Source organism: Aotus nancymaae, unplaced genomic scaffold, assembly GCF_030222135.1.
Source record: "Aotus nancymaae isolate 86718 unplaced genomic scaffold, 86718_ANA_hifiasm-v0.15.2.pri h1tg000011l, whole genome shotgun sequence".
Taxonomy (NCBI): domain Eukaryota; kingdom Metazoa; phylum Chordata; class Mammalia; order Primates; family Aotidae; genus Aotus; species Aotus nancymaae.
In genome coordinates this window covers 76,115,851-76,141,061 of record NW_026988422.1, presented here as the reverse complement: position 1 = coordinate 76,141,061, position 25,211 = coordinate 76,115,851, and the positions used below count along the sequence as shown (strand labels likewise).

Below are 25,211 nucleotides of genomic sequence, written 5' to 3'. Positions count from 1 at the left end.
AAAAAAGTACTAGAAGAAAACTACAAGGGCAAATTTCTTTATAATTTCAGAAAGAACGCCATGACTGAAAATCCAGAAACCTTGGTAGAAAAGAATGATAAAGTTGACTACATAAAAATCAACTTCTGGCCAGGCGAGGTCACTCACTCATGTAATCCCAGCACTTTGGGAGGCCGAGACGGGCAGATCACCTGAGGTCAGGAGTTCAAGACTAGCCTGGCCAACATGGTGAAACCTGGTCTCTACTAAAAATACAAAAATTAGCTGGGCGTAGTGGTGAATGTCTGTAATCCCAGCTACTTGGGAGGCTGAGGCAGGAGAATCGCTTGAACTCAGGAGGTAAAGGTTGCAGTGAGCCAAGATTACACCACTGTACTCCAGCCTGGGCAACAGAGCGAGACTCCGTCTCAAAAAAATAAAAAATAAAATCAACTTCTGCATAGCAACAAAACAAAATGAAAACCCTTCAAACTAAAAGACAAATGACAAACTGGGAAAAATTATTTGTAATTTATATTACAGAAAAAAGGCTAATCTCCCCAAAAAGGTTAAAACTTCCAAACTCATTAACAACTGTACTAATGCATTGTTCGTTTGTACAATGGATCACCCAGAATCAGCTTAGAATCTAAGAGTAAAGCACATGCCAATCCAAAAATGTGTCCAAATCACTGAAATACAATGTAGAATAGAGAAGATGGAGTTATTAAGTACTTCCAAAAGCTTTATGCTTAACTGTGAAGACAGTAAAAGAGTAAAGCAGCAGTTCCAAAGCTGTCTGAAAAAGTAAAGGTGATATGGCAGCACACTGCTAGAGACTCCGTTAGATATTTAGCTCAAGTTGTTCATCTCACAAAGGGAAACAAATCAAGATAGGTGAAAAGAGAGATCATGAGAAAGGCAATTAGGGTAGGAGAATCACACTTTACAAGGTTTGTCTGATTTAAGCTCTAGGCTAGTACAAAACTGAAGGTTGATATTACTTAATTAATAAGCACTAAAGGACTCTTCAATTGCAAGATTAAATGCTTTCCATCTGGAACATCTGATTACTAAATAAATAGCCATAGCTACATTAAGCTCCATTTTCTTCTACTTAACTCCCTCATTTTAAAAAGGGCACTGGGAAGAGGTTCGGTAAAACCATCTGCCATAATAAAATGAAAATTATCTCATTAACCATTAAGAACATTAAATTGTTGCCTTTCAATATATAATAGTGCCTTGAATAAGTTAAAATGCAATTTCTGAAAGGACAGCTAACCTCATAACTAAATTATCTAAAACAGCCCATGACATACCCTGCAGGTGGCTACTTGGTGAGTTTTTCTCTGAGTACTCAGGAAACAGATTGGAAGTATAATTTTCATAATTAAAAAAAAATTTCTCTGAGAAGAGAACCAGTTTCAGAAGTAATAAATCCTAATGAAAAACATCTTTAAAGAATTTAAATACACAAAGATGGAAATGCTAACAGTAAATTATAAGAATAGTTTTCTCCTTTGTAAAATAAAAGAGAATAATAGTGATTTACTTGTGAGTATGAAATAATATGTACTAAATGCCTATAACAATGTTGTCAGTAAACTGGTGATGTTATTAACGTTAGATATAGAATCTCATTCTGAAAATGTGGCTATGTTTGTGTTAATATTGAAATTATTATATGAGTACATTAAAGTAAAATAATTTGGTTTGGGAGAATACAACTGCTAATTGAACAACGAAATCTAATTTTAAACATGATTTGTAAGAAGAGTCTGTAATAAGCCTTTTGTCTCAAGAAGAAAGAGCCGTTAACATGGCACTAATATTGTATCTGTATTTTTATTAATATTTACTGTCGTTCCTAGAAAGCAAAAATGCAATAAACTATGAAAACCAACTGATGAATATTTGTTTTTAAGTTTTCTATACTAGGAGATATAACAAAATACAGACAGGGTAATAGAAAGCATTCTGGGCTCAGAAACAGGAATCCTTGGTTCTATTCCATCTTTAATTAGTTGTACAATATTAGGCAAGTCAAATCACCATTCTGTGTCTCCAATTTTCATCTGTTAAAAAACAAGGCTACAGTAATCAAAACAGCAGGTACTGATACCAAAACAGAGATATGGACCAAAAGAACAGAACAGAGGCCTCAGAATTAACACCACCCATCTACAACCATCTGATCTTTGACAAACCTAACAAAAACAAACAATCGGGAAAGGATCCCCTATTTAATAAATGGTGTTAGGAAAACTGGCTAGCCATATGCAGAAAGCTGAAACTGGACCTCTTCCTTACACCTTATACAAAAATTAACTCCAGATGGATTAAAGATTTAAACATAAGACCTAACACTATAAAAACCCTAGAAGAAAACCTGGGCAATACCATTCAGGACACAGGCGTAGGCAAGGACTTCATGACTAAAACACCAAAAGCAATGGCAACGAAAACCAAAATAGACAAATGGGATCTAATTAAACTTAAGAGTTTTGGCACAGCAAAAGACACTATCATTAAAGTGAACCGGCAACCAACAGAATGGGAAAAAAATTTTGCAATCTACCCATCTGACAAAGGGCTAATATTCAGAATCTACAAAGAATTTAAACAAATTTACAAGAAAAAAACAACCCCATCAAAAAGTGGGCAAAGGATATGAATAGACACTTTTTAAAAGAAGACACACAGCCAGCAAACATATGAAAAAAAGCTCATCATCACTGGTCATTAGAGAAATGCAAATCAAAACCACACTGAGATACTATCTCATGCCAGTTAGAATGGCAATCATTAAAAAATCTGGAGACAAGAGATGCTAGAGAGGATGTGGAGAAATAGAAATGCTTTTACACTGTTGGTGGGAGTGTAAATTAGTTCAACTGTTGTGGAAGACAGTGTGGTAATTCCTGAAGGATTCAGAAATAGAAATATCATTTGACCCAGTAATCCCATTACTGCATATATACCCAAAGAATTATAAATCATTCTATTATAAAGACACATGCACATGCATGTTCATTGTGGCACTGTTTACAATAGCAAAGACTTGGAACCAACCCAAATGCCCATCAATGATAGACTGGAAAAAGAAAATATGGCACATATACACCATGGAATACTATGCAACCATAAAAAAGGATGAGTTCATGTCCTTTGCAGGGAAATGGATGAGGCTGGAAACCATTATTCTCAGCAAACTGACACAAGAACAGAAAACCAACACCACATGTTCTCACTCATAAGTGAGTGTTGAACAATGAGAACACATGGACACAGGGAGGGGAACACCACACACCAGGGCCTGTCAGGGGGTCGGGGGATTGGGGAGGGATAACATTAGGAGAAATATCTAATGTAGATTCTAATGTAGATGATGGGGGGATGGATGCAGCAAACCGCCATGGCATGTGTATACCTATGTAACAATCCTGCATGATCTGTACATGTACCCCAGAACTTAAAATAGAGTAAAAAAAAAAATAAAGTTTAAAAAAATAATAAAAAACAAAAATCAAGGAGGATGGGATGGGAAAGCAGGAGGAACCTGCGGGGTAACCCTGAGCCTATACTCTAAGATTTCACTAAGCTGTTTTCCTGGGAGGTCTCCTCATATGACCACTAGAGGACACAGTTTCAGTAGCCCTCAGTCTAAAATCCTGACCTGCTTCAGTCGCTCCAGTTCTGTCTCTAGTTCTTGTTTAGATGCTTTCTGCCCAGCTATTTGGTCATGCAGTTCTTGTAACTGTTCTCTTGCTGATTCTGCTTCATTAACTTGCTGTGCCTCCATATCCTAAAGAGAAAAAGCTTACATGTAAAAGCAATAATTAATATTCAGTTCAACATTTATTGAGCAATTATTATTTTTTTTTTAAAAAGTCGGAGTCTCACTGTCACCCAGGCTGGAATGCAGTGGCACAATCATGGTTCACGGCAGCCTCAAACTCCTGGGCTCAAGAGATCCTCCCACCTCAGCCTCCCGAGTAGTGAGACTATAAGCACATGTCACCAGGCCTGGCTTAATTTAATTTAATTTTTTTTTTAAGAGATGGGGTATTGCTTTATTGCCTAGGCTGGTCACAAACTCCTGGCCTCAAACAATCCTCCTACAGTGCTGGGATTACAGGTGTGAGCCACCACTATCTGCCTACCGTGCAATTACTATGTGCTGTGAACTGGGCTCAGGAAGCACTGAGGAATAAAGATGAGTAAGACATGCTTTTAGCCTATAGGGAGTATACAACCTGACACCTTCATTGTCTACTATGGCTAACAGTGAGTGGAATGAACTGGGGGCTACAGCTGCTGCAGTAAACAATAGCTACTGTAATTATTTACAATTCTTCCATTTTGTTAGACCTAATACTTATTATATATTACATAAATTTTTACAAGAGTAAGAAAATAGGTCAATGTCATTAATGATGCTGAGCTATTAAATAAAACAAATATTTTTCATAATCTCACCAAAAAGACATGGAACAGATAAGAGTAAGTTTAGCATCTACCCAATTTCTAGGTTCGCAGGACCAAATTCTTTGGAATTCAAATTCACAGATTAAAAAAAAAAACAAAACCCTACCTTAACGAATAACAATAAACCCAGAAATAACAGCAGCTATTATTTATTGAGGGTCTATTACATGTCAGAAACAATGCTACACTCTTTACATGTTTTCCTTTACTGTCAGTAGAACCTTTGTTTACCTACATTCTATAGATGAGAAAACTAAAGCTCCGCAAGATGAAGTGTCTTATGCAAAGAGCATCTGCTGAGTACCAAAGATGGAACCTATCCAGGTCTGTCTGCTATTCAAGTCTATGCTCTAGACAAGGTGTCCTATTCTCACAACTTCCATGCTTTCTTCTGTAGTTCACAAGTCTCACAATATGCCGAGTTAATGCATCCATGAACATTCTTTACAAAAAGTTTCTTTCTTTTAAGAAAAGGAGGATCATTATGCTGCACTTTATCTTCTCTCACCCTCAGAGATTCCTTCCTACGATATTTATGTCAAAGACCTCCAAGTTTAAGCAAAATAAATGACCCATTTTTACTTTTAGATTAAATACAGTAATTATACATAAACTATAAATTATAAAAGTAGAGACAAAACTATAATTAGAAGACCATCCCTGAGCCCATACTCATATCAGAAAACATCTCAGCTTCACATATAAGCTCAAATCTGGTTTGCTTTTAACCACTAGAATAAGATTTATAATTATGAAGATTCTGTTCTAACTCCAAACCAAGGCACACAGCAGGCACTTGGTAACTATTTTTTGAATGAATGAATCTGTTTCTTATCCCCATAATTTTATGGTCAACTTATGGATTAGAAACCTGGTCAGGCATGGTGGCTCATGCCTCTAATCCTAGTACTTGGGAGGCTGAGGCGGGTGGATCACTTCAGGTCAGGAGTTCAAGACCTGTCTGGCCAACATGGTGAAACCCTGTCTCTACTAAGAATACAAAAAGTAACCGGGCATGGTGGCACTTGCCTGTAATCCCAGCTACTCAGGAGGCTGAGGCAAGAGAATTGCTAGAACCTGGGAGGTGGAACAGAGGCTGCAGTCAGCCAAGATCATGCCACTGCACTCTAGCCTGGGCAACAGAGCAAGACTCCATCTCAAAAAGAAAAAAGAAAAACCTACTGCTTTAGCCCAGCATGGGCTGCAATAGCCCTACAATTCCAGCACTCTGGGAGGCTGAGGAGAGAGGATCACTTGAGGCCAGAAGTTTGGGACCAGCTTGGACAACATAGGGATACCCTGTCTCTAAAAATAAAAAAATTAGCTGGGCATGATGGAGTGTGCCTGTAGTCCCACATACTTGGGAGCCTGAGAAGGGAAGATTGCTTGAGCCCAGGAGTTTGAGGCTGCAGTAAGCTATGATCATACCACTCTAGGCTGGGAGACAGAGCAAGATCCTGTCTCCTTAAAATACAAAAACAAACAAACAAACAAAACCTATTGCGTTAGTAACGCTGCTTCTCTAAAATACAGAATCCATCGCCTCTCGAACTGGTAACATCTGAGGGTAAATGTTGTCTACTAAGCTGAACCATGATGAATCTTACCTGTAATTCGGATCTGAGCTGATGTATCTGACCCATCAGCTTCTGTATTTCCTCCCTCTGCATCTCTTTCTCATGCCTAAGTTCTTCCAGCTCCATGCTATTGGCAGTGCTGCTATCTAGGCCTTCAAAACCAGAGCCTTCCTTCAAGCTGTTAATCAATTTTTCCTTAGACTATTATAAAAAAAAAAGAAATATGCTTAAGCAAAGTAGAAATTAGTTTGTATACTGAATATCTACCATTCAGAAAATAACCTACTATAGAAACATTCCATTATCTCCATCAAAAAGTCCACAGGTTTTCTTAAATTCATAAGGATAAAAAAACGAAATAGAGCCTTGTTGTATGATGTCCTTGGATTTTAGCCCCCACAATCATGGTAAAGTTGAAAACTTGTTATAAATAAGATTTTTTTTTTTTCCGGTTGGTCGTGGTGACTTACGCCTGTCATCCCAGCACTTTGGGAGGCTGAGGTGGGCGGATCACCTAAGATCATGAGTTTGAGACCAGCCTACCCAAGACGGTGAATCCCCGTCTCTACTAAAATTACAAAAACTAGCTGGGCATGGTGGTGCATGCCTGTAATCCCAGAAATTTGGGAGGCTGAGGCAGGAGAATTGCCTGAACCTGGGAGACAGAGTTTGCAGTAAACTGAAATAGTGCCACTGCATTCCAGCCTGGGCAACAGAGCGAGACTCTGTCTCAAAAGAAAAAAAAATTTTTTTAATTTTTATTTATTTATTTGAGACAAGATCTTGCTATATTTCCCAGGCAGGTCTTGAACTCCTGGCCTCCAGCAATCCTCCTATCTCAGCCTCCCAAAGTGCTGGGATCATAGGAGTGAGCCACCACACCCGGCCAAACAAGATTTTTCTCACATTTTCTTCTCGTACTTTTTATTTTCCATCACATTCTACTCAACAAGTATTTATTTGGCATGGTGCTAGGTGTTCTGTGCAATAAAGATAATGTCTCTCTCTCAGACAGTACCCTCTGCCTTACAAATTAAAAGAGAAGTTACAAGTATCCAGCAGAAGGCAATAAACACAAGTGGAGAGAGGGATATGGTGGGATTACTTGCAGAGTTCTGAGAGGAAAAACCACTTCTGGATAAAAGGAGGCTTTAACTCTAAGCCTGGAAATATGGGTAGACCTTTTTTTAAGTGCAGAGAAAAACAGAGGGCAAAGCATAAAAATGCAAAAGCACAGAAAGTCTATAAGAAAATATTGTGAGATGCAGCTCAGATAGTATTTTAAGACCAATTTGGAGGGGCTCCAGATCCCAGGCTAACTGTGTTAATATTTGACAGGCTAAAACAAATTACAGGAAAGTAGATAGAGGAGTGACATAACCAGAGAAGCGTTTTAGAAGGCTAACCTTGCAGGGCTATGAAGAAGGTGCTCACAAACGATGGTCCATGGGCCTGTTTTTGTGCAGCCTGTAAGCTAAATGTTTTTTTTAACATTTTAAAAGGATCATAAAAAATAAAAACAAAGAATATGTGATGGAGACTACAGGTAGCCCACATAGCCTACAATATTTACTGTTTGACCCTATAAACGTTTTCTGACCCCTAGGATAAAAGAGGAGATGGAAGAAGAGATTTGACGTGCAAGGACCAGTTTATAAAGTCCTAATTCTAGACTAGGAACAATAAGGACCAACAGCTTTCACCTTAAATTCAAATATTATAAGGTCATTCTCCTCCATCAAAAATAATTTTTCCTTTTCTGGAGAGTAGGATTATGGGTTATTTCCATTTCCTTCTTCAAACTTTTTTTGTAGTCTTCAAATTTTCTATGATAAACATGATCATTTATAACACTTTAAGATTTTATTAAATAAAAAACTCAGAAACCTCCCAACCTCATTCCCCCACCTAGGTACTGTCCTCATGACCATGGTCAAACATGCTGCCTTCATGTCTCCAGCTCCCAGCCACCCTGGAACTCTCCGTTGAGAGGTCCCCTGTCCTAGTTGCCAAATCTGAGAACTCAGCTCGGTACTCGTCACATCAGAGCCGCCTGCCGTAGCTGGCAATCATGCCCCACTTGAAACTCTCCCCCTGCTTGGCTTTACTGGATGGCATCAGTCTCCTCCTGGTTCTCTCTAATCTCTGACCCCTCACCTTCTCAGTGCTTTTTCTGTTGCAGGTGATCTCCCTTTGCTCAACTTGTAACTGCTGATATATTTAAGACTGTTTTTAGACCTCAGCCTTTCTCCCACTTAGGCTACACATCGCTCTTGGCTAACCTTACCTACACTCCCAACTTACTTCTAATTACCTTTCTAACATTTTCACCTCAATGTCGCATCAATTTTGCATACTCATCATAATTTCTCATACTCTCTTTTAATCCTAACCTGCTCTTTCCTGTTTCTCCTTTTATTAACACAAGGAAACATCATTCATACACTCAAACCAAAAACCTGGAGTCATCCTAGATTCCATTTGCCTTTTTCCCATCCTTCCAATTAAATCTCCACATATCATATATATTCTACCTCCGACATATCTCTTAGCTGTCCCCTGCCTGTCATCCTCACTGCCACAAATTTTGATCAGGTCCTCATTATTTCTTATAATCACCTCTTCACCATCTACATGCCACTGATGTCACTATGCCACCCCTTATCACTTCCATGCATTCAGTAATTTACTGAGTACCAGGCACCGTGCTAGGGTACAACGATGAACAAGACAGAGGTCCAAATCTCCCCGAACCTTTTCATCAAGCTGCCACAGTTCCAACACTCAAACCTGATCATGGCTTCTGCCTGTCATTGAGCTTTATGAGTCTTTTGCCTCCCATCTCTGAATACTTATGCTGCAGCAATAGAGAACTAGCTGCAGTCCCTTAGAGACGCCATGTTCTCTCCAGCCCCCTTGCTCTGGCACAGGAAATCTCTTCCCTATCATGAGTCTTCCTATTCATCTTTCAAGTTTCTCTTTATACCACATCTCCTCAGTGCAGTGACAGCCCCAGGCAAGTTTTAAGAGATTCTTCTCTCCAGTTTCCATTGTACTGCACCAATAACTTTATCATATCAATTACCTCAGCTTCTTTCCATTAAAATCAATGTTTTCTTAAAGGAAGAGGACACATCTTTTGAGCTTTGTATCCTCAGTGCCTAGTGAGTAGTTAGGTGCTCAATAAGTAACTTTTCAACAAATTAACAAATTAGGGTGATATAAAAAAGTACTTAGGAAGAAGGGTTTGGGGAGGAGATGAATATGATAATCCATAGAAGTAGCATTAGAAAAAGGTATTCATAGCCATTAGGAGTTTGAGACTAAAGGAAAAAGGTAAAGTCAAAAATGAGGTTTCAAGCTTTACTGCCAGATGGCAGTAACACTGACCAAAACAGGAGAATGAGAGAGAAGCTGGTCTGGGAGCTGAATACCCCATGCCTCCACAGTAGGACATTGAAGTCAGGAGGTCAGGGTTGGAAACATGCTTGAAGTCATATGCAGGTGGCTACTGGAAGCAGAGTGAGCATATGGCAATGCAAGGTAAGAAAAGGCAATGAAAGAGGGTTCACAACAGAGCTTAGGAGGACTCTGACTCTTTGGAGATTGGGAAGAAGGCCTAAGGGAGACAGAAACAGCAGTAGAAGAGGACAAAAAGAGAGCCAAGAAGATGTGAACAGCATAGAAGGCAGGAGTTCCAAGAAAGTGGGAGAGTTAACGGGGCCAAATGTTGTACCAAAATAAAAGGTATGGAGACTAAAAAAAGAACAGAGAATATTTATTTTGGTCATTAAATACTTTTGAGAAGAAATGTCAGACATGTAGTAGGAAAAGAAGGAGATAAAGTTAACAAAGTCTACAGAAATGAAGATGGCATATATACAACAATTCTGCTAAGTCCATGCAAAGTGGGTGCAAAGCTAAAAGAGACTGTTTTTCTCTTAGGAGTCTGGGATCTAGTCTTCATTTTTCCACTAAGTAACCATGTGCTCTTGAATAAGCTGAGCCAGAAGGTGGCAGCAGCAGAGAGAGGCACACATAGGAAGCAAGGGAATAGATAAAGGGCTTACATGAGGTGGAAGGAGATGGAATCAGTGCACAGGCAGGGAAATGATCCTAGAAACAAAATGAAAGGACATGTTTTCCCTCTGAAATGAGGGGCAAAGGAAAGAGAACTTGAAAACGACATTAGATGACTGCAGGTCTTCTAAGTAGAGGGTAAGGTTGCCTTAGATCTGAAGGAGGGAAAGAAGAGCTGGATGAAGCAATTCTGAGAACTGGATGAGTCCTAAAGCAGTTGCTGCAAAAATTCAATAGGAGATTAACAAGGAAGAATAAACAGCTGCTCAACAACAAGCACTAATATCATCACAGTGAGTAAGGTGACAGGTTGAAGACCTGAACTAGACAGTGGGAGAAGGAATTTAAAAAAAAAAAAATTGGTAGGAACAAGAGACACTGTATCCTTTTAATCAAATTTCTCAAGTAGAGCAAGACACCTAAAGCTAGCCAACCAGCCAAACATGAACAAAGCATCTCACACAGTATCTACAGGTCTCAAAGCGTCTTTCAGTTAACTCGCTCATCTTAACATCCAAAAGTGTCCATTTCATGCTTACCTGGAGTATTCTAGTAGCTTTTTGCTTGTAGTCAATTAATTCCTGCTTAGAGGACTCCAAGTTCAACTTATATAGCTTGACTTGCTGCTGCAGTTCATCAACTCTCTTCTTCTCATCTAAATATTTTCTTTCTGCCAGAGTAATTGCTTCTGCTAAATTCTGACGTTCCACTTCCACTTTATTAAGGCGTGCAGCAAACTCACTCTGTGACAAATTTTTATGTCATAATTATTATATCATTGAGCTTTGAAACATATTTTACAACCATCCATTCAGATATCTTATGGGATTTATTAGCTAAGCCCAACAACATAACAGGGAGGGGAAAAAATTCTTAATTTGTTAGGAGCTAAAGAATAGGAAATCAAAGGTTGTGGCTCCCAAACATGGCAATGCATCAAAATCAACTAGGAAGTTTGTTAAAAATACAGCCATCCAAGGCCTTTCCCAAGCTTACTAAATTGGAATTTTCAAGATGGGCTTGGGAATCTGTTAAGAAATTTCCCAGGTGAATATGGTCACTTGGATACTAGGTCTGCTCTGATACTAGCTGATCAACTGCTTCCAATTTAATAAGTAGATAAATAAGTGTAAATTACACCACATTTTAAATAATCAGTATCAAAAAAAAATGTAAAATATCTCATTAATAACTTTTAATTTGACTATATGTTGAAATGATTACTACTTTGGATATACTGTGTTAGATAAAATATATCATTAAAATTAAGAAACACACACTACCTGATATTTACTTTCAGGACTGAACTACTTTCACCTGTTGAAAACCTAGCCCAGACCAGTGGTTTGCAACCCTGACTGCTCATTAAACACACCTGTGAATCTTGTAAAACCAAAGTGCCAATACCTAGGCCCTACCTCATACAATGGAATGTGACTATCTGCGTATGGAGACCAGGCGGTACCACACAGGTGATTCCCATGTGTAGACAGGCCTGGGACTGAACTAGACACAAAAATTCATCTGAAAGTAAAACTCTTTACATATTACATATAATTTTCTCTTGAAATAAATGAGCCAGATTAATCTGGAATCAGAAAAAGCTTAAATTAATAAAAACGATAAAATACGATCCCCCAAACATTAGCATTTAATCAAATAATGGCAATGATTGTTGCAAAAATTAAGTGAAAGATGTATACCTCCCATGCATATTAACTATATTAATTGTCTCTCAACACATAAAATTAAATAAACTTAGCAAGGATCAAGCTAAATTTTCAAATATCTGATTTTTGTCACAGAAACAGAATTTTCAGAAATGTATTACAGAATTGTATGAAAGAGTAAATGTGCTATGAAACAGCATAAAGTCATTTCTTCCTTGTCCAAATAACAATAGGAATCCATTATCACCCATTCTAACCTGCATCTGTTTATAACTCTCCTGCTCTCTCTTCAGAGTGGCATCAGCTTCATGCAGTCTCTCCTGAAGAGTTTGCAGAGCTTGATTCTGCAGGCTATTACCTTCACTTTGATCCTGTATTATTCTAAAGGAAAATGCATCATGTGAAAAAACTCATGTCTATAGTGTACAAGTGATAAGGCAGAATAATTTTTGGAGCATCACCTTGTTAGTCAAGCACAAAAAAGATGATGTGACTGAAACATTCTTAGGCAAGTCTTTCCTTTCTAATGAAATGTAATCTAATATTTTTAGGCATCCAAATATAAGTACACATTGTATAATAAAAAATGGCCAGGCACGGTGGCTCATGCCTATAATCCCAGCACTTTGGGAGGCCAAGACGGGCAGATCACCTGAAGTCAGGAGCTCAAGACCAGCCTGGCCAACATGGTGAAACCCCGTCTCTAAAACAAAAAAATTAAAAATAAAATAAATAAATAAAAATAAAATAAAATAAGATTTATGACAATATAAATTCAGAATTTGCTAACAATGCATCTCAAGGTTCAACAATGAATCCATTTTGATCATACACATTTCTAACACTACCAAAAGAAATAGTCCCTCTTGCAAATTTCCAAGAAAGCTAAGTTTCATAAGACGATAGATACACTACAATGTTTACCATTATTTGCACTGGAAAAAGAGAATCATTCTATCTCATTTTTTTCATTATTCATAGACTCACGTACCGTGATTTTTCACTCTGTAAGGCTTCTAATGCTTCTGTGCGAGTACTCAGCAGCTGGTCAGCTTCCTGGAGTCTCACTTTCAGTACAGCCAGCTGGGAATCCTTTGCAGCCACAGCTTCAGTCAGGTCATCGACTTGGGCTCGAAGTTCTCGAGTTATTCGATCACTCTTTGAATGGTCGGCATTCCACTTTTCAACTCTTGCTCTTGCTTTGTTTAATTCTATAAAAAATTTAAATTTCTCTATACAAGCAAAACCAAACACATTTTTCTCGGAGCACATATAGTTTCTACTATGAGTGCCATTAGTACTTTCCTTATTGCCAAAATTAGGAGCTTACACATATCTTCAATTTTCTTTGCCCCAGTGGGTCATCCATTTTTCAAGGCCAATATTCACACTTAGATTACAGTTAATAGATTATAAAGGGGCATCAAGCTGGCTGCTCTTCTACAATGCTGTTTGTATATCATAAAGCATCTGGGAGCCAAAACTAGTATTAATAGATAGCAGAGTATATTTTGGAAAGTTCTGTTAGTAATAGGGGAAGGAATGCAAATCCAAATCAAAGGGATACCCCAGTAAGAACAAAACAAACAAAACAAAACCTAAAGATAAACACAGAAAAGAATCTATTTCTTTCAATTATGTTACAAAAAGATGTTATTCTTTTGACCTAAGAAATCAATGCAAAAAGAGCAAAGTAGTACTCTATTTCAGAATCCAATGGCATTTCCACACCTTCACATACCATATGCAATTGCAGTTTAGTCACCAAAAACTTTTTTAAAATACTGAATCAAACTTTATAGGATCTCAAAGCTTTTTTTTTTTCAGTGAGACAGACCTTTTTTAACGAAAAAAGAGAGAGAGAGAGAGAGAGAGAGAGCCTCACTCTGTTGCCTAGGCTGGAGTGCAATAGCATGATCATGACCCATGACTCACTACAACTTCCAACTCCTGGGCTCAAGCAATCCGCCCACCGCAGTCTCCAAAGTAGCTCAGACTACAGGTGCATACCACCACCCAGCTAATTAAAAAAAAAAATTGTTTTTTGCGGCAAGGGGGTCTCACTCTGTTGCCCATGCTGTTAATGAACTCCTGACCTCAACCAACTTTCCAATCTCAGCCTTCCAAAGTGCTGGGATTACAGGCATGAGACACTGTGCCTGGTCAGACAGCTCTATTTCTATGTCTAAATTAGTCTGGGTAAAGCAAAACTTTTTCTAAAGTCAGCCTGACTAGTGAGTCTTAAACTATCTACCTATTCCTCTCTTCTGAGCTTCTATCCATAGCTTGGCAAAACTTTTCCCACCATCCCCCAACTCCTTTCTAATTAGCCCCAGAAACCAAGGCAGCAATTTCTTATTTTCTTCTCAGCCACAGTCACAATAACATTCACACTTTTCTCAGTCGCCACCTCAGTAATGAGATTATTTCCTTCTTAATTATCTATTTCTGAGGAACCTGAGGTTTTCTACTCCAGGGCCACCTCACTGCACATTTCTCAAGAGCACTGTACTGAATTCCATCTACATTTTATGCGCCCTAGAGCAGCAATACTGCAACCCTATTAGTGTCTACTATTTTGTTTAATGGAACAGTTTCCCTTGAAAGTTCAGAATAAATGAATGAACTAGACTACTACTACTGTTTGTTCCTCTCAGTTCTTAAATGTCATGGTTCTTAAAGAATAACCAAAGAATCCAATACTCCTACGTTTTGGGTTGGTGGGAGGATGACTGATCCCATTTCCAAATCTGGGCCCTGTATTTCTATGAAAATATCATTTTACAAGTCTCATCCAATTTCTCACAGTTTAAATGTAAATACTGCTAATAGTTTAAAGTTTTTTAAAAGTTAAATTCCTAATCCTGTACAATTTAAATAAGCTTCTACCTTCTTGCGTTTCTTTGGATCTTTGCAGTAACGAGGCCATTTCTTGATTCAAAGACTGAACTTCATTCCTCAGCAGCTGATTCTCCAGTCGAAGGTTAGATAGTTCATGTGATTTACCACCATCATCATTAGGTGCTGGGGTGTGCTCAGTGCAGGTAGCATTTGATGATGCATTTTCCTTTGAAGGTTCCTCTTGACCTTCATGACTAGAATCTGAGTTATTGGCAGCTTCTGTTAAAAAAGAACATGTTTTTGTTACATTGGCATGTTCACCACATATGCATTAATAACTTGCTTTCGTAGGATGCTCAAGTTGACTGCTATAGCTAAAATACCATAAAAAGTAAACAAATTCTCAGCTCAGTGTGGTGGCTCATGCCTGTCATCCCAGCACTTTGGGAAGCCGAGGCAGGCAGATCACCTGAGGTCAGGAGTTTGAGACCAGCCTAGCCAACATGGTGAAACCCCATCTCTACCAAAAATACAAAAATTAGCCAGGCATGGTGGCATGCACCTGTAGTGCCAGCTACTTAGGAGGCTGAGGCAGGAGAATTGCTTGAACCTGGGAGGCCAAAGTTGTTGCAGTGAGCCAAGATTGCGCCTCAGCACTCCAGCTTGGGTGACAGAGCAAGACGCGGTGCCAAAAAAAAGTAAATTCTTAATAGCTTCCCTCTGATGACATTTCATTCTCATAAATGGAGCATATGGACCTCTGAGGATCCTCAAGTCTGGATACACTGAATGAATGGCAACAGAGAGTACAACACAGTTCTGGGGAGAACACCAGAGATCACTTGAGTGGTTGGGTTCAGGTAAATAGTTTTGGATTTCCTTTTGTCTCCAAAATGTTTTTGGAAAAATAACCAGGACAAGTCTCAAACACTGAAAAATTGAGAAGGCACAACAGAACAGCTGTAGGTTTCAAGGCAAGAAGAGTAGTAACAGGTCACTGCAATTTTTTTTTGTTTTAACAAACTGGAATCTAAAATGTCTTACCCAAAGAGACAGAGGCTCATGAATTCAGATTAATCTTGTTTTTGTTACTAAATATAATGCAAGTATACTTTTAAATTACTCTAAATATTATGTGATGAAAATGAACTATCTAAATAACAAAACTGACTAAAACAACAAATACATGGGTAAAAGATACTTTCTAAGGTTATATAAACAAACATCAATAATCAAATGAAAAAGTTCTGAACATCTTTAGTTATCAAGGAAACGCAAATTAAAATCACAATGAGAACCAATAGACACCCCCTAGAATGGCTAAAATGAAAAACACCAAATCCTGGTGAGACTGCAGAGCAACTAGACCTCTCACTGTTGGTGGGACTATAACATGGTACAACCACTGTGGAAAAAGGTTTTATAATTTCTTAAGAAATTAAACATGCAGCTACCGTTTCACCCAGCAATTCCACTCCTAAGTATTTCTTCAAGAGAAATGAAAACATTTGCCACAAAAAAGCAAGTACAAAAATGTGTATAGCAGTTTTATTCACAATAACCCAAAACTGGAAACAAACTCAATGTCCATAAAAGAGAATGGATAAACTGTGGTACAGCCATATAATGCTATGTAACAAAATAAAACAGAATAAAAAAAAAGAACAGTAACATGGATGAATCTAACAGTTCAGTAAAAGAAGCCATATTAGAAAGTATACATACTATATAATTAATTTATATGAAGTTTTAGAACAAGCAAAACTAAGGAGAGAAAAATCAGAGCAATGAGTGCTTCTAGAGATGGGGTTGGGAGATTAACTGAAAAGGAACATGAGGAACTTTCTGGGGCAAAAGAAATCTATATCATGGTAAAGGTATGGGTTACACAGGCATAGCCATTCATCACATAAATAAGATTTTTGTGCATCTTAATATATGTACATTTTACCTAAAAGAAAAAATAACCACAAAAAGCTAATAATCAAGTGGGGTAGGGAATAGGGGGGGTACCTAACCCATGATTTTAAAATGGGACTGTTGGCCAGACACGGTGGCTCACGCCTGTAATCCCAACACTTTGGGAGGCCAAGGCAGGTGGATCATGAGGTCAGAAGTTCGAGACCAGTCTGGCCAACATAATGAAACCCCATCTCTACTAAAAATATGAAAAATTAGCCAGGTGCAGTGATGTACACCTGTAATCCCAGCTACTAGGGAGGCTGAGGCAGGAGAATCGTGTGATCCCGGGAGGCAGAGGTTATAGTGAGCCAAGATCATGCCACTGCACTTCAGCCTGGGTGACAGTGTGAGACTCCTGTCTCAAAATAAATAAATAAATAAATGAAAATAAAAATTAATTCAAAAAATCAATTGATTTGTATACTATATTAATATTAAAGAAGAAAAACTATATTATTATCTCCAGTGGTAGAGAAAAAAATTGCTAAAATTCAACATAATAAAAATTCAAACTAGATATTTATAGAAATTTCCTTAACCTAATAAAAAATATCTATGAAAAGCATAATGTAAAATCATACTTAATGAAACAAAGACAAAGAAAGAACAAGATACAAATTTGGTTGTTGAGTCCTAGCCAATGAAGAAAAAAATTTTTAAAAGATAGAAGGGCTAGGAAGATACAAACTATCCTCATACACAGATAACTGTGCTGTTGAAAACCTAAATTTATGTCCAGAAAAACATGAAGATTAAGAGCTATCTAGATTGCTGTGTATGTATACACAAAAAACAACAAGAAGTACAACAGCAACACAGCAAAAATTTTTAAGAAATACCACATATAATTGTTTCAAAAAATATAAACCACTTAGGAATAAAACTAACATAAAGTATATAAGATCTTGATGGAGAAGAAAATAAAATCTTAATGAAAGACATTACAAAATATGTTGAAATTATACCCCATTAGTGGATAAGAAAATTCAATATAGCAAAAGTGCCGATTCTCACCAAACTGTCTATATAGAAGCAATGAATTCCCAATAAAAAGACCAACAGAAATTTTGTGAAACTTGATAAGCAAATCCTAAAATGCATATGGGAGTGGAAAGTCCAAGAACAGACACAGCATTTCTGAAGAAAGACCACAAGGTGAAAGAAGCTGCCCTATCAGTTATCAAGACATATAAAACTACATTAATTAGAACAGGGCGGCACTGGCACAAGGATACACAAACAAACCAATGAAATAGAATTAGGGTCCAGAAACACACTAATGAATACTTGATATATAAGAGAGGTGGTACTGCAAATTGGTAAGGACAAGAGACTCTTTTCAATAAATGAAGCTAGAATAGCCAGTTTCCCTATGGCAAAAAAATGGAATGGAATGCCTGTCTCACACTATAGAAGACAATACAAAAAATATCTTCATGACCTCAGTGTAAGGAAAGATTTTCCAAGACACAACAAACACAAGCCATCGGTCATCTACATTAAGAACTTCTATTCATTGAGATACTACAGAGAGAGGGGAGGAACGGAAAACCAAAGTAAAACTGGAGGAGGAAAAGAAAGAATTGGAATTTAGAATATGTAAACAATGTCTATGAATCAAGAAAAAAGACAAATAATCTAACAGAAAAAAATTTATTAAAAAAGACTTGAGTAGATACTTCCCAGAAGATGAAACCTGAACAGTCAAATATCTGAAAAGATCTTCAACCATACGAGTAATAAAGGAAATAAAGAGTATCAACAACAAACCTGATCAGCAAAAAATAAAAAGTCAAATTGAAAATAAAAAATGTTGGTGAAAGGCCGGGCGCGGTGGCTCACGCCTGTAATCCCAGCACTTTGGGAGGCCAAGGTGGGTGGATCATGAGGTCAAGAGATCAAGACCATCCTGGTCAAGATGGTGAAACCCCGTCTCTACTAAAAAGACAAAAAATTAGCTGGGCATGGTGGCGCGTGCCTGTAATCCCAGCTACTCAGGAGGCTGAGGCAGGAGAATTGCCTGAACCCAGGAGGCGGAGGTTGCAGTGAGCCGACATCGCGCCATTGCACTCCAGCCTGGGTAACAAGAGTGAAACTCCGTCTCAAAAAAAAAAAAAATGTTGGTGAGAATGTGGAGCAAAAGAAGTTCTTAACCACAGCTGGTTAGAATATAAATTGGTACAACCTCTGCAGAAAGCCACTTCAGCATTACTAGTGTAGCTGAACACTGTCAAACCCTACAGCTCAGCAATTATATTTCTACACATTTCTAGGCATCTCAGGACATTGGTTCTCAACCTGGGGTGATTTTGCCCTGCAAGGGACATTTGGCAATTTGTGGAGACATTGTTGGTTGTCACAATTGAGGGTGCTCCTACCATCTAAAGGGTTAAGAGGCCAGAGATGCTGCTAAACATCCTACAAAGAACAGGAGAGCTTCCCACACTAATGAATTATTTGGCCCAAAACACCAATAATCTCAAGGTTGAGAGGTCCTAACCAAGAGAAACAATTTTTATAACTCCTGTGTATTATAACCTGTTCTAATTCATTTCCCTGACAACTAGGTTCCCTTTAGGTCCATTCTTTATAATTAAATTCAAGTTGTTTTCTTTGAAAGTACAAAAATAAGCCATGCCTACTCGACTTAAAGACCTCTACTAGCAACACACTGCCTATGGCAGTCACTTTCAACTATTGGCTAACAACCACCTACAGAACAACAAAATCAGATGCCCTGGCTCCATCCCCAGAAAATGTGATTCAGACTGAAAGACAGACTGAAGTGGGTGAAGTAGACATGTAAACAGGTAATTTACATGTGGTCTAGTAAACGCAGCAGTTGAAGTATGGTCGGACAGTTGTGGAAGCATGAAGAGGAGGTAACTAATTGCGTAAGGTATTCAGAAAAGATTCACAGAGGGTCTGTATTTTTAGCTGGGTCTTAAAGATGAACAGGAATTTGCCAGGTAAAAAAATAAGTTAGAAACAGCATTCCATGCAGAGAAAACAAACTCTTTAAGGAGTTAGGTGAGTAGAAAACGTTGTAAGAAAGTTTTGGAAACATGAGTGTGAACTGGACAATGATGAAGAAAATGCAGCTAGCAAACAAAGTTGGGACCTGTTTGTGAAGGCCCTTGTGTCGCATTGTATATGCAATTAAACCCATTACTCCTATAGATCACTGTTAAAGATTGATCCCTGAACAACTGGCTTTAGAATCACTTGTGTCGTTAATTTAAAAATGAATTGAGTGCCTTCCCAGACAACATACAAAAATTAGCAAACCATGGTGGTGCACTTATAGTCCCAGTTACTCAGGAGACTGAGGTAGAATAGCCTGAACCCAGGAGGTAGAGGTTTCAGTGAGCTGAGATTGTGCCAGGGTACTTCAGCCTGGGTAACAGTAAGACCACCTCAAAAAAAAAGAAAGAATCCCTGTGGTAGGGTCATGGTAGCTCATGTCTATAATCTCAATGCTGTGGAAGAATCATTTGAGCTCAAGACCTGCTAGAGCAATACAGTCAGACACTGTCTCTATTAAAAATAAGTTTTAAAAATTAGCTGGGCACAGTGGTGTGCACCTATAGTTCCAGCTACTTGGGAGGCTGAAGCAGGAGGATCACTTGAGCCCAGGTCAAGGCTACTGCGAGCTGTGATAGCTCCACGGCACTCCAGCCTGGGCAACAGAGCGAGATCCTATCTCAAACCAACGAAAGAAACCCTACAAGCACCTACTATCATGTTTCTTGCCTTTTTTAATTTTTATTTTTGGAGACAGGGTCTCATTCTGTCACCCAGGCTGGAGTGAAGTGGTATGATCTTGGCTCACTGCAACCTCGACCTCCTGGGCTCAAGCAATTCTCCCGCCTCAGCCTCCCAAGTAGCTGAGACTACAGGCATGCAGCACTGCGCCTGGCTAATTTTTTGTATTTTTTGTAGAGATGGGGTTTTGGCTATGTTGTCCAGGCTGGTCTCGAACTCCTGGGCACAAGTGATCTGCCTGCCTTGGGGTTCCAAAGTACCGGGATTAGAGGTGTGAGCCACGATGCTCGGCCTATTGGTATTTTAAAACACTTAGTAGGTACTTGAATTAGCCACATTTACCATGTTAATCTCATTTCACAGGTGAGAAGGTGTACCTGTAGAGGTAATCTCACAGGGAATTAAACAACTGAAAACAAGAATTCTAAGCTCTTGCTTCACTACTAGGTCAATGCCTTCCACTCTTCAACTTGGATCAAAGTTCAGTCTCTCAGCTTTATTTGTGGAGGATGTAGGGGGAAAACCACACACAAAAAAACACAACTCAGAAAATATGTGAAGTACAGTCTGCTGTCATTTTTATAATTCTAGTAACAAAAAGATATCAAGTGGGATCATCCCCAATCCAAACTTACGTGCTTTCTTTCAGATTACAAAATTTAATTTTTTTAATCTTAAAATGTCTTAGAGAATCAAATTTGAAATACTTTATTAGATGCTGAGTGGGTAAAGTTACCCTGCAGACAACATTCAAAAGTCCCTGCTACAACTGTCTACTGACTAACAGTACTCAATGATGTCTCCCTTGTTGACCCCACACATTTGCAGACTGTCTGCCCTTATACCAGTGGGGACAGATCCCATAACAGTGGATGAGAAACACCATCGGATCATATGATGACATATTCAATTTGCTTAACTCTAAAAGAAATAGAGGACTGATTAACTACCGTGGGTTTGGCTCCCAAAAGAATTTTCTTCAGTGGTTTTGATGGTGGTTACACTGGGGTTCACAGAACTGACACTTGATGTCCGAGAACTCTGAAAGACAGGTGTCTTGCCTTTTTCCTTTTTGATTTCCACCCTCCCGGTAGGCTCCTTCTGTGAACTATTAAGAAAATCAAACAGCAGCTCATCATCAGGTTCTGACTTTTTTCTTCGCACAAACTGGGATGAAGGCCTAGGAACGGATGCATTTTCAACAGGATGAGAGGCCTCCACTGGTGTCCGAGATCCTACTTTCACATTTGCAGTACCAGCTAAGATGGTGGCTTTTTGATTTCGAATGTTATCAGCTGCTGATGAAATGTAGGTAGCTTTAGGTCCAGTCTCGTATGTCAAATCTGTATTTTGCTGGTGAAGGTCAGTATAGCCAGAATTTTTGCTATGTATGATGTTGCTGGTATTGTCTTTCCTACTGAGAGCTGTTGCGGCGCCTTGATCGACTCGGTTTAAAAGATCTTCTGCCTTTCCAGCAAGATCAACAAACCAAGACATGATGGCAGCAGAATAATCCTATTGACAAACCTGTAAAAAGGACATAAAATGATCAGTGTGGCATAATGGCAGAGTATAATAAATGGTTAAGACCAGACTCTGGAGTCAGGTAGTCCTGGGTTGAAATCCTAACCCTTCTAATCCTACCTAAGTAACCTTAAGCAAACTACTTAAATGAGGCTGAGAAATCTTATCTAGAAAATGGGGGGGAGGGGGGGAAATGTACTTACCTTACAGATGGTTTTATGATGAAATAATATATAAAAAACACTTTGCAAAATGCTTGGCACATAATAAGCACTCATTTTAGTGGCTGCTATTACCATTATTACAACCAGTCCTTCTGTTTTTATTATTACTATTTCATGAAGGGCAATCTTAATGTAACAAAAGCATCTGTTATGGGCTGATTGCATCCCTCCAAATTCCTTTAAGGCCTAACCCCCAGACCTCAAAATGTGACTGTTTTTAAAGATGGGGTCTCCAAAGGGAAAACTGAAATGAATCATTAGGGTGGGCCCTAATCAAATATAACTGGCATGTTCTTCAAAGAGGAGGAAATTTCAACATAAACAGGCATACAGAAAAGACACAGGGAGAAGGCAGACATCTACAAGCAAAAGAAGTAGGCCTCAGGAGAAACCAACTCTGACAATACCTTGATCTTGGACTTCAAGCCTTCAGAAGTGAGGGAAAATAAATTTCTGTCGGCCCAGCCAGTCAGTCTGTGGTACTTGGTTAAAGCAAAATTAATACAGTATTCAAACAGCAAATAACCCATATGGCAAAATCCCAGTACAACCAAATAAAAATAAAATTCACTGAAGTTTGTTTTAAAGTGCTAAAACTTGAAAAAACTTTTCCATTAAATACAAAAGCTATTTTAATGTTAAACTGTGGTACTATTAAATATAATTTAGATGTGCATATAATTTGTCTAAGGCATGTCTTCAATAATTCAAATACTCAACATCTACCATGTGCACATTTAGTTCAGAATAAAAAACAACATTGCATAACCACTCATTCCACACATATATTTGAGTACTTACTGTGTGCCGCAATAAATCAATGTAATGATGAAGGTACAGATACAGAAGAGCTCTATAAAAAGTCCACAACCATTTCTAGAATATGCACACTGTTCCTTTTGCCAAGAACTCTTTCATGGTTAACTTTCTTGTTCTTGGTCTTCACACAAATGTCATCTGCATCAGAGTTCTCCTTTCCACCTAAGTTAGGTCAATCATTATCTGTACATACCCTATTCTTTTGCCTCACAGCCCTTCATATTTTATAATTACGTATTTTTTTTTAACATGTCTCTTGTTCCTGGGGCAAGGGGCGCAGTGGCTAGATAGAGACTATGTCTATTTTGCTCACCAATGAATTCCCACAGTCTAGCACACAGTAAGCACTCATACATACTGCTGAATGGAATTTTTATATGACAGAGGCTGTGCACAGGTACCCATGTATCTTTTATCATATATAATTTTCACAGCCACATTATGTGGTAAACAGCAACATCCTTTTTTCAAAACAAACGTGGAAAGGGTTTAGAAAGATCACAGAGTTTAGACAGCAGCTCAGATACTCAAGTCTAAGTCAGCCTAGAGCCAAACCCACGTTTTAACCCTTGCCTCCCTATACCATATCGCTCAAAATCTAAAAAAACCTCAAGAAACTTATCCTTTACACTCAAAAAACTCCTTCTTTACACATGTGACTATTACATGCCTATGTATTTCGGAGTTTATAAAAAATCAAATGAAAATGGAGATGAAATCTCTGTAACATAGAGAACACCATATAGGCCAGGCGCTGTGGCTCATGCCTGCAATCCCAACACATTGAGAGGCCAAGTGGGGAGGACCACTTGAGGCCAGGATTTTGAGACTAGCCTGAGCAAAGTAGCAAGACCCTGCCTCTACAAAAATAGTAATAAAAAATCAACACGCACTCATTAATTCTTTATATCTTGCCTCCCATTTTAAAATTAATTGGGCTTTAAAACACAGCATGCAATTGCTGTTAATGTTGCAATGAATGTTGATTACCTAATTAAATAAAGACTTAGATGGGCCCTGGGCACTTGCCCCACTGACAAAAACATCTCACAGGCACAAAGGACTTCAGAGACACAAAGCCATCAATTCCCCCGGCACTGCCCAGGGGCAGAGAGGGTGCGTGGGATGGGGATGGGTGTGCAGAGGGCGGTGGCAGGGCCTGCTTCAAAGGCCAGGCGTCAGCACAGAGGGAATGAGACCGGAGGTCAGTCGGTCAGGCTTAGTCGGTACAGCCCTGGGGTCTGTCAGTCTGTAGATCTCAGTTAGAGTAGACACCCCCACTACGCTCCCCACCTATCTCGTTCCGTGCGAGAACAGCCAGGCCAGGCAGGGGTCGGGTGGAAGGAAGACAGAGGAGGGCAGTAAACAACGTTGGCTGAAGCCCAAGGGGTCTCTCCAGCCACCCTCCTCAGCCCCTAACAGGGCGAAGACGAGCGCGACCCGAAAGAAGGCGGACAGACCAGGGTCTCCGCTGAAGGGACGGCAGACCCGCTCCTAGGATCGTTAACACCCCCGTCTCGTCCAGTGGGCCCTCACCTCCGCCTCACCTGAGGACTCCGGAGAAGCTGTACCCACGGCCTAATCGCCGTCCTGGGCCGCGCCCCCTCAGCAGCGGGCCCGGAGGGTGCCCAAACTGAGTAGACCTCCTACCCTACCCGCCAGGGCCCTGCTACCGCTTCCGGGAGACGTGGAACGGGCGCGAGGCCCCCAAAACAGAGTGGCTTTCGATCTGCCTGAATGGCAGGGAGCCGAGAACAGCCACCTGCAGGCAACTCAGGCGGTGGCGCCGGCAGCTACGGGGTCCTCGCGCATGGCCACGCCCCTTTTCCGCCCGTAGCGAAATCTGGCGCGGCGCTGGGCCTGCGTGCGTGTGACGCGACTCACCTTCCGCGTTGGGCGGCCCGCACGCGGCCGGCACAACATTGAAGGCCACACCCACAAAGGGCGGGGCCTCACTGCGGGCCATGTGGGTGACCGAAGGCGGTGCCCAGCCTGGAAGGAATGCAAGGCCTGAGTTGGAAGGGGCGTGAGACCCCGGTGAACTGGCTAGACTTCATGTTTCTCGCTTTCCTCACCATCTCCCCCTAATTTTACGGATGAGGATGCCAGAGGCCCACGGCAGAAGGTGGAAATAAGAAAACATGATCCTGATTTCGTTGCACTTTCTAGTGGCAGAGACAGATATTGCATAACAGTGAGTGGACAAGACAATTTCAGAGCGTTACAAGAGCTGTAACGACAAGAAACAGAGAAAAGTGACTGGAGGCAGGAGAGGTACT

General features: G+C 39.5%; 1 protein-coding gene across 2 annotated transcripts in view; it reads right to left on the bottom strand.

Moving 5' to 3' along the window:
• GOLGA5 (golgin A5) overlaps positions 1–24,628 on the bottom strand; it is a 38,268-nt gene extending 13,640 nt beyond the window's left edge. Inside the window, exons 1-8 of one of the 2 annotated variants that reach the window (XM_064375178.1) lie at positions 24,480–24,628; positions 21,316–21,892; positions 14,687–14,917; positions 12,789–13,008; positions 12,055–12,178; positions 10,667–10,870; positions 6,078–6,248; positions 3,659–3,787 (exon numbers count right to left, since the gene is read on the bottom strand). In XM_064375178.1, the coding sequence (XP_064231248.1) occupies positions 3,659–3,787; positions 6,078–6,248; positions 10,667–10,870; positions 12,055–12,178; positions 12,789–13,008; positions 14,687–14,917; positions 21,316–21,862 (1,626 nt within the window). In that variant the 5' untranslated portion in view covers positions 21,863–21,892; positions 24,480–24,628. Of the gene's footprint in view, positions 1–3,658; positions 3,788–6,077; positions 6,249–10,666; positions 10,871–12,054; positions 12,179–12,788; positions 13,030–14,686; positions 14,918–21,315; positions 21,893–24,479 lie in introns of both variants that reach the window. The other variant, XM_064375177.1, reaches the window with a different exon arrangement.
• Positions 24,629–25,211: the final 583 nt, after the last annotated feature.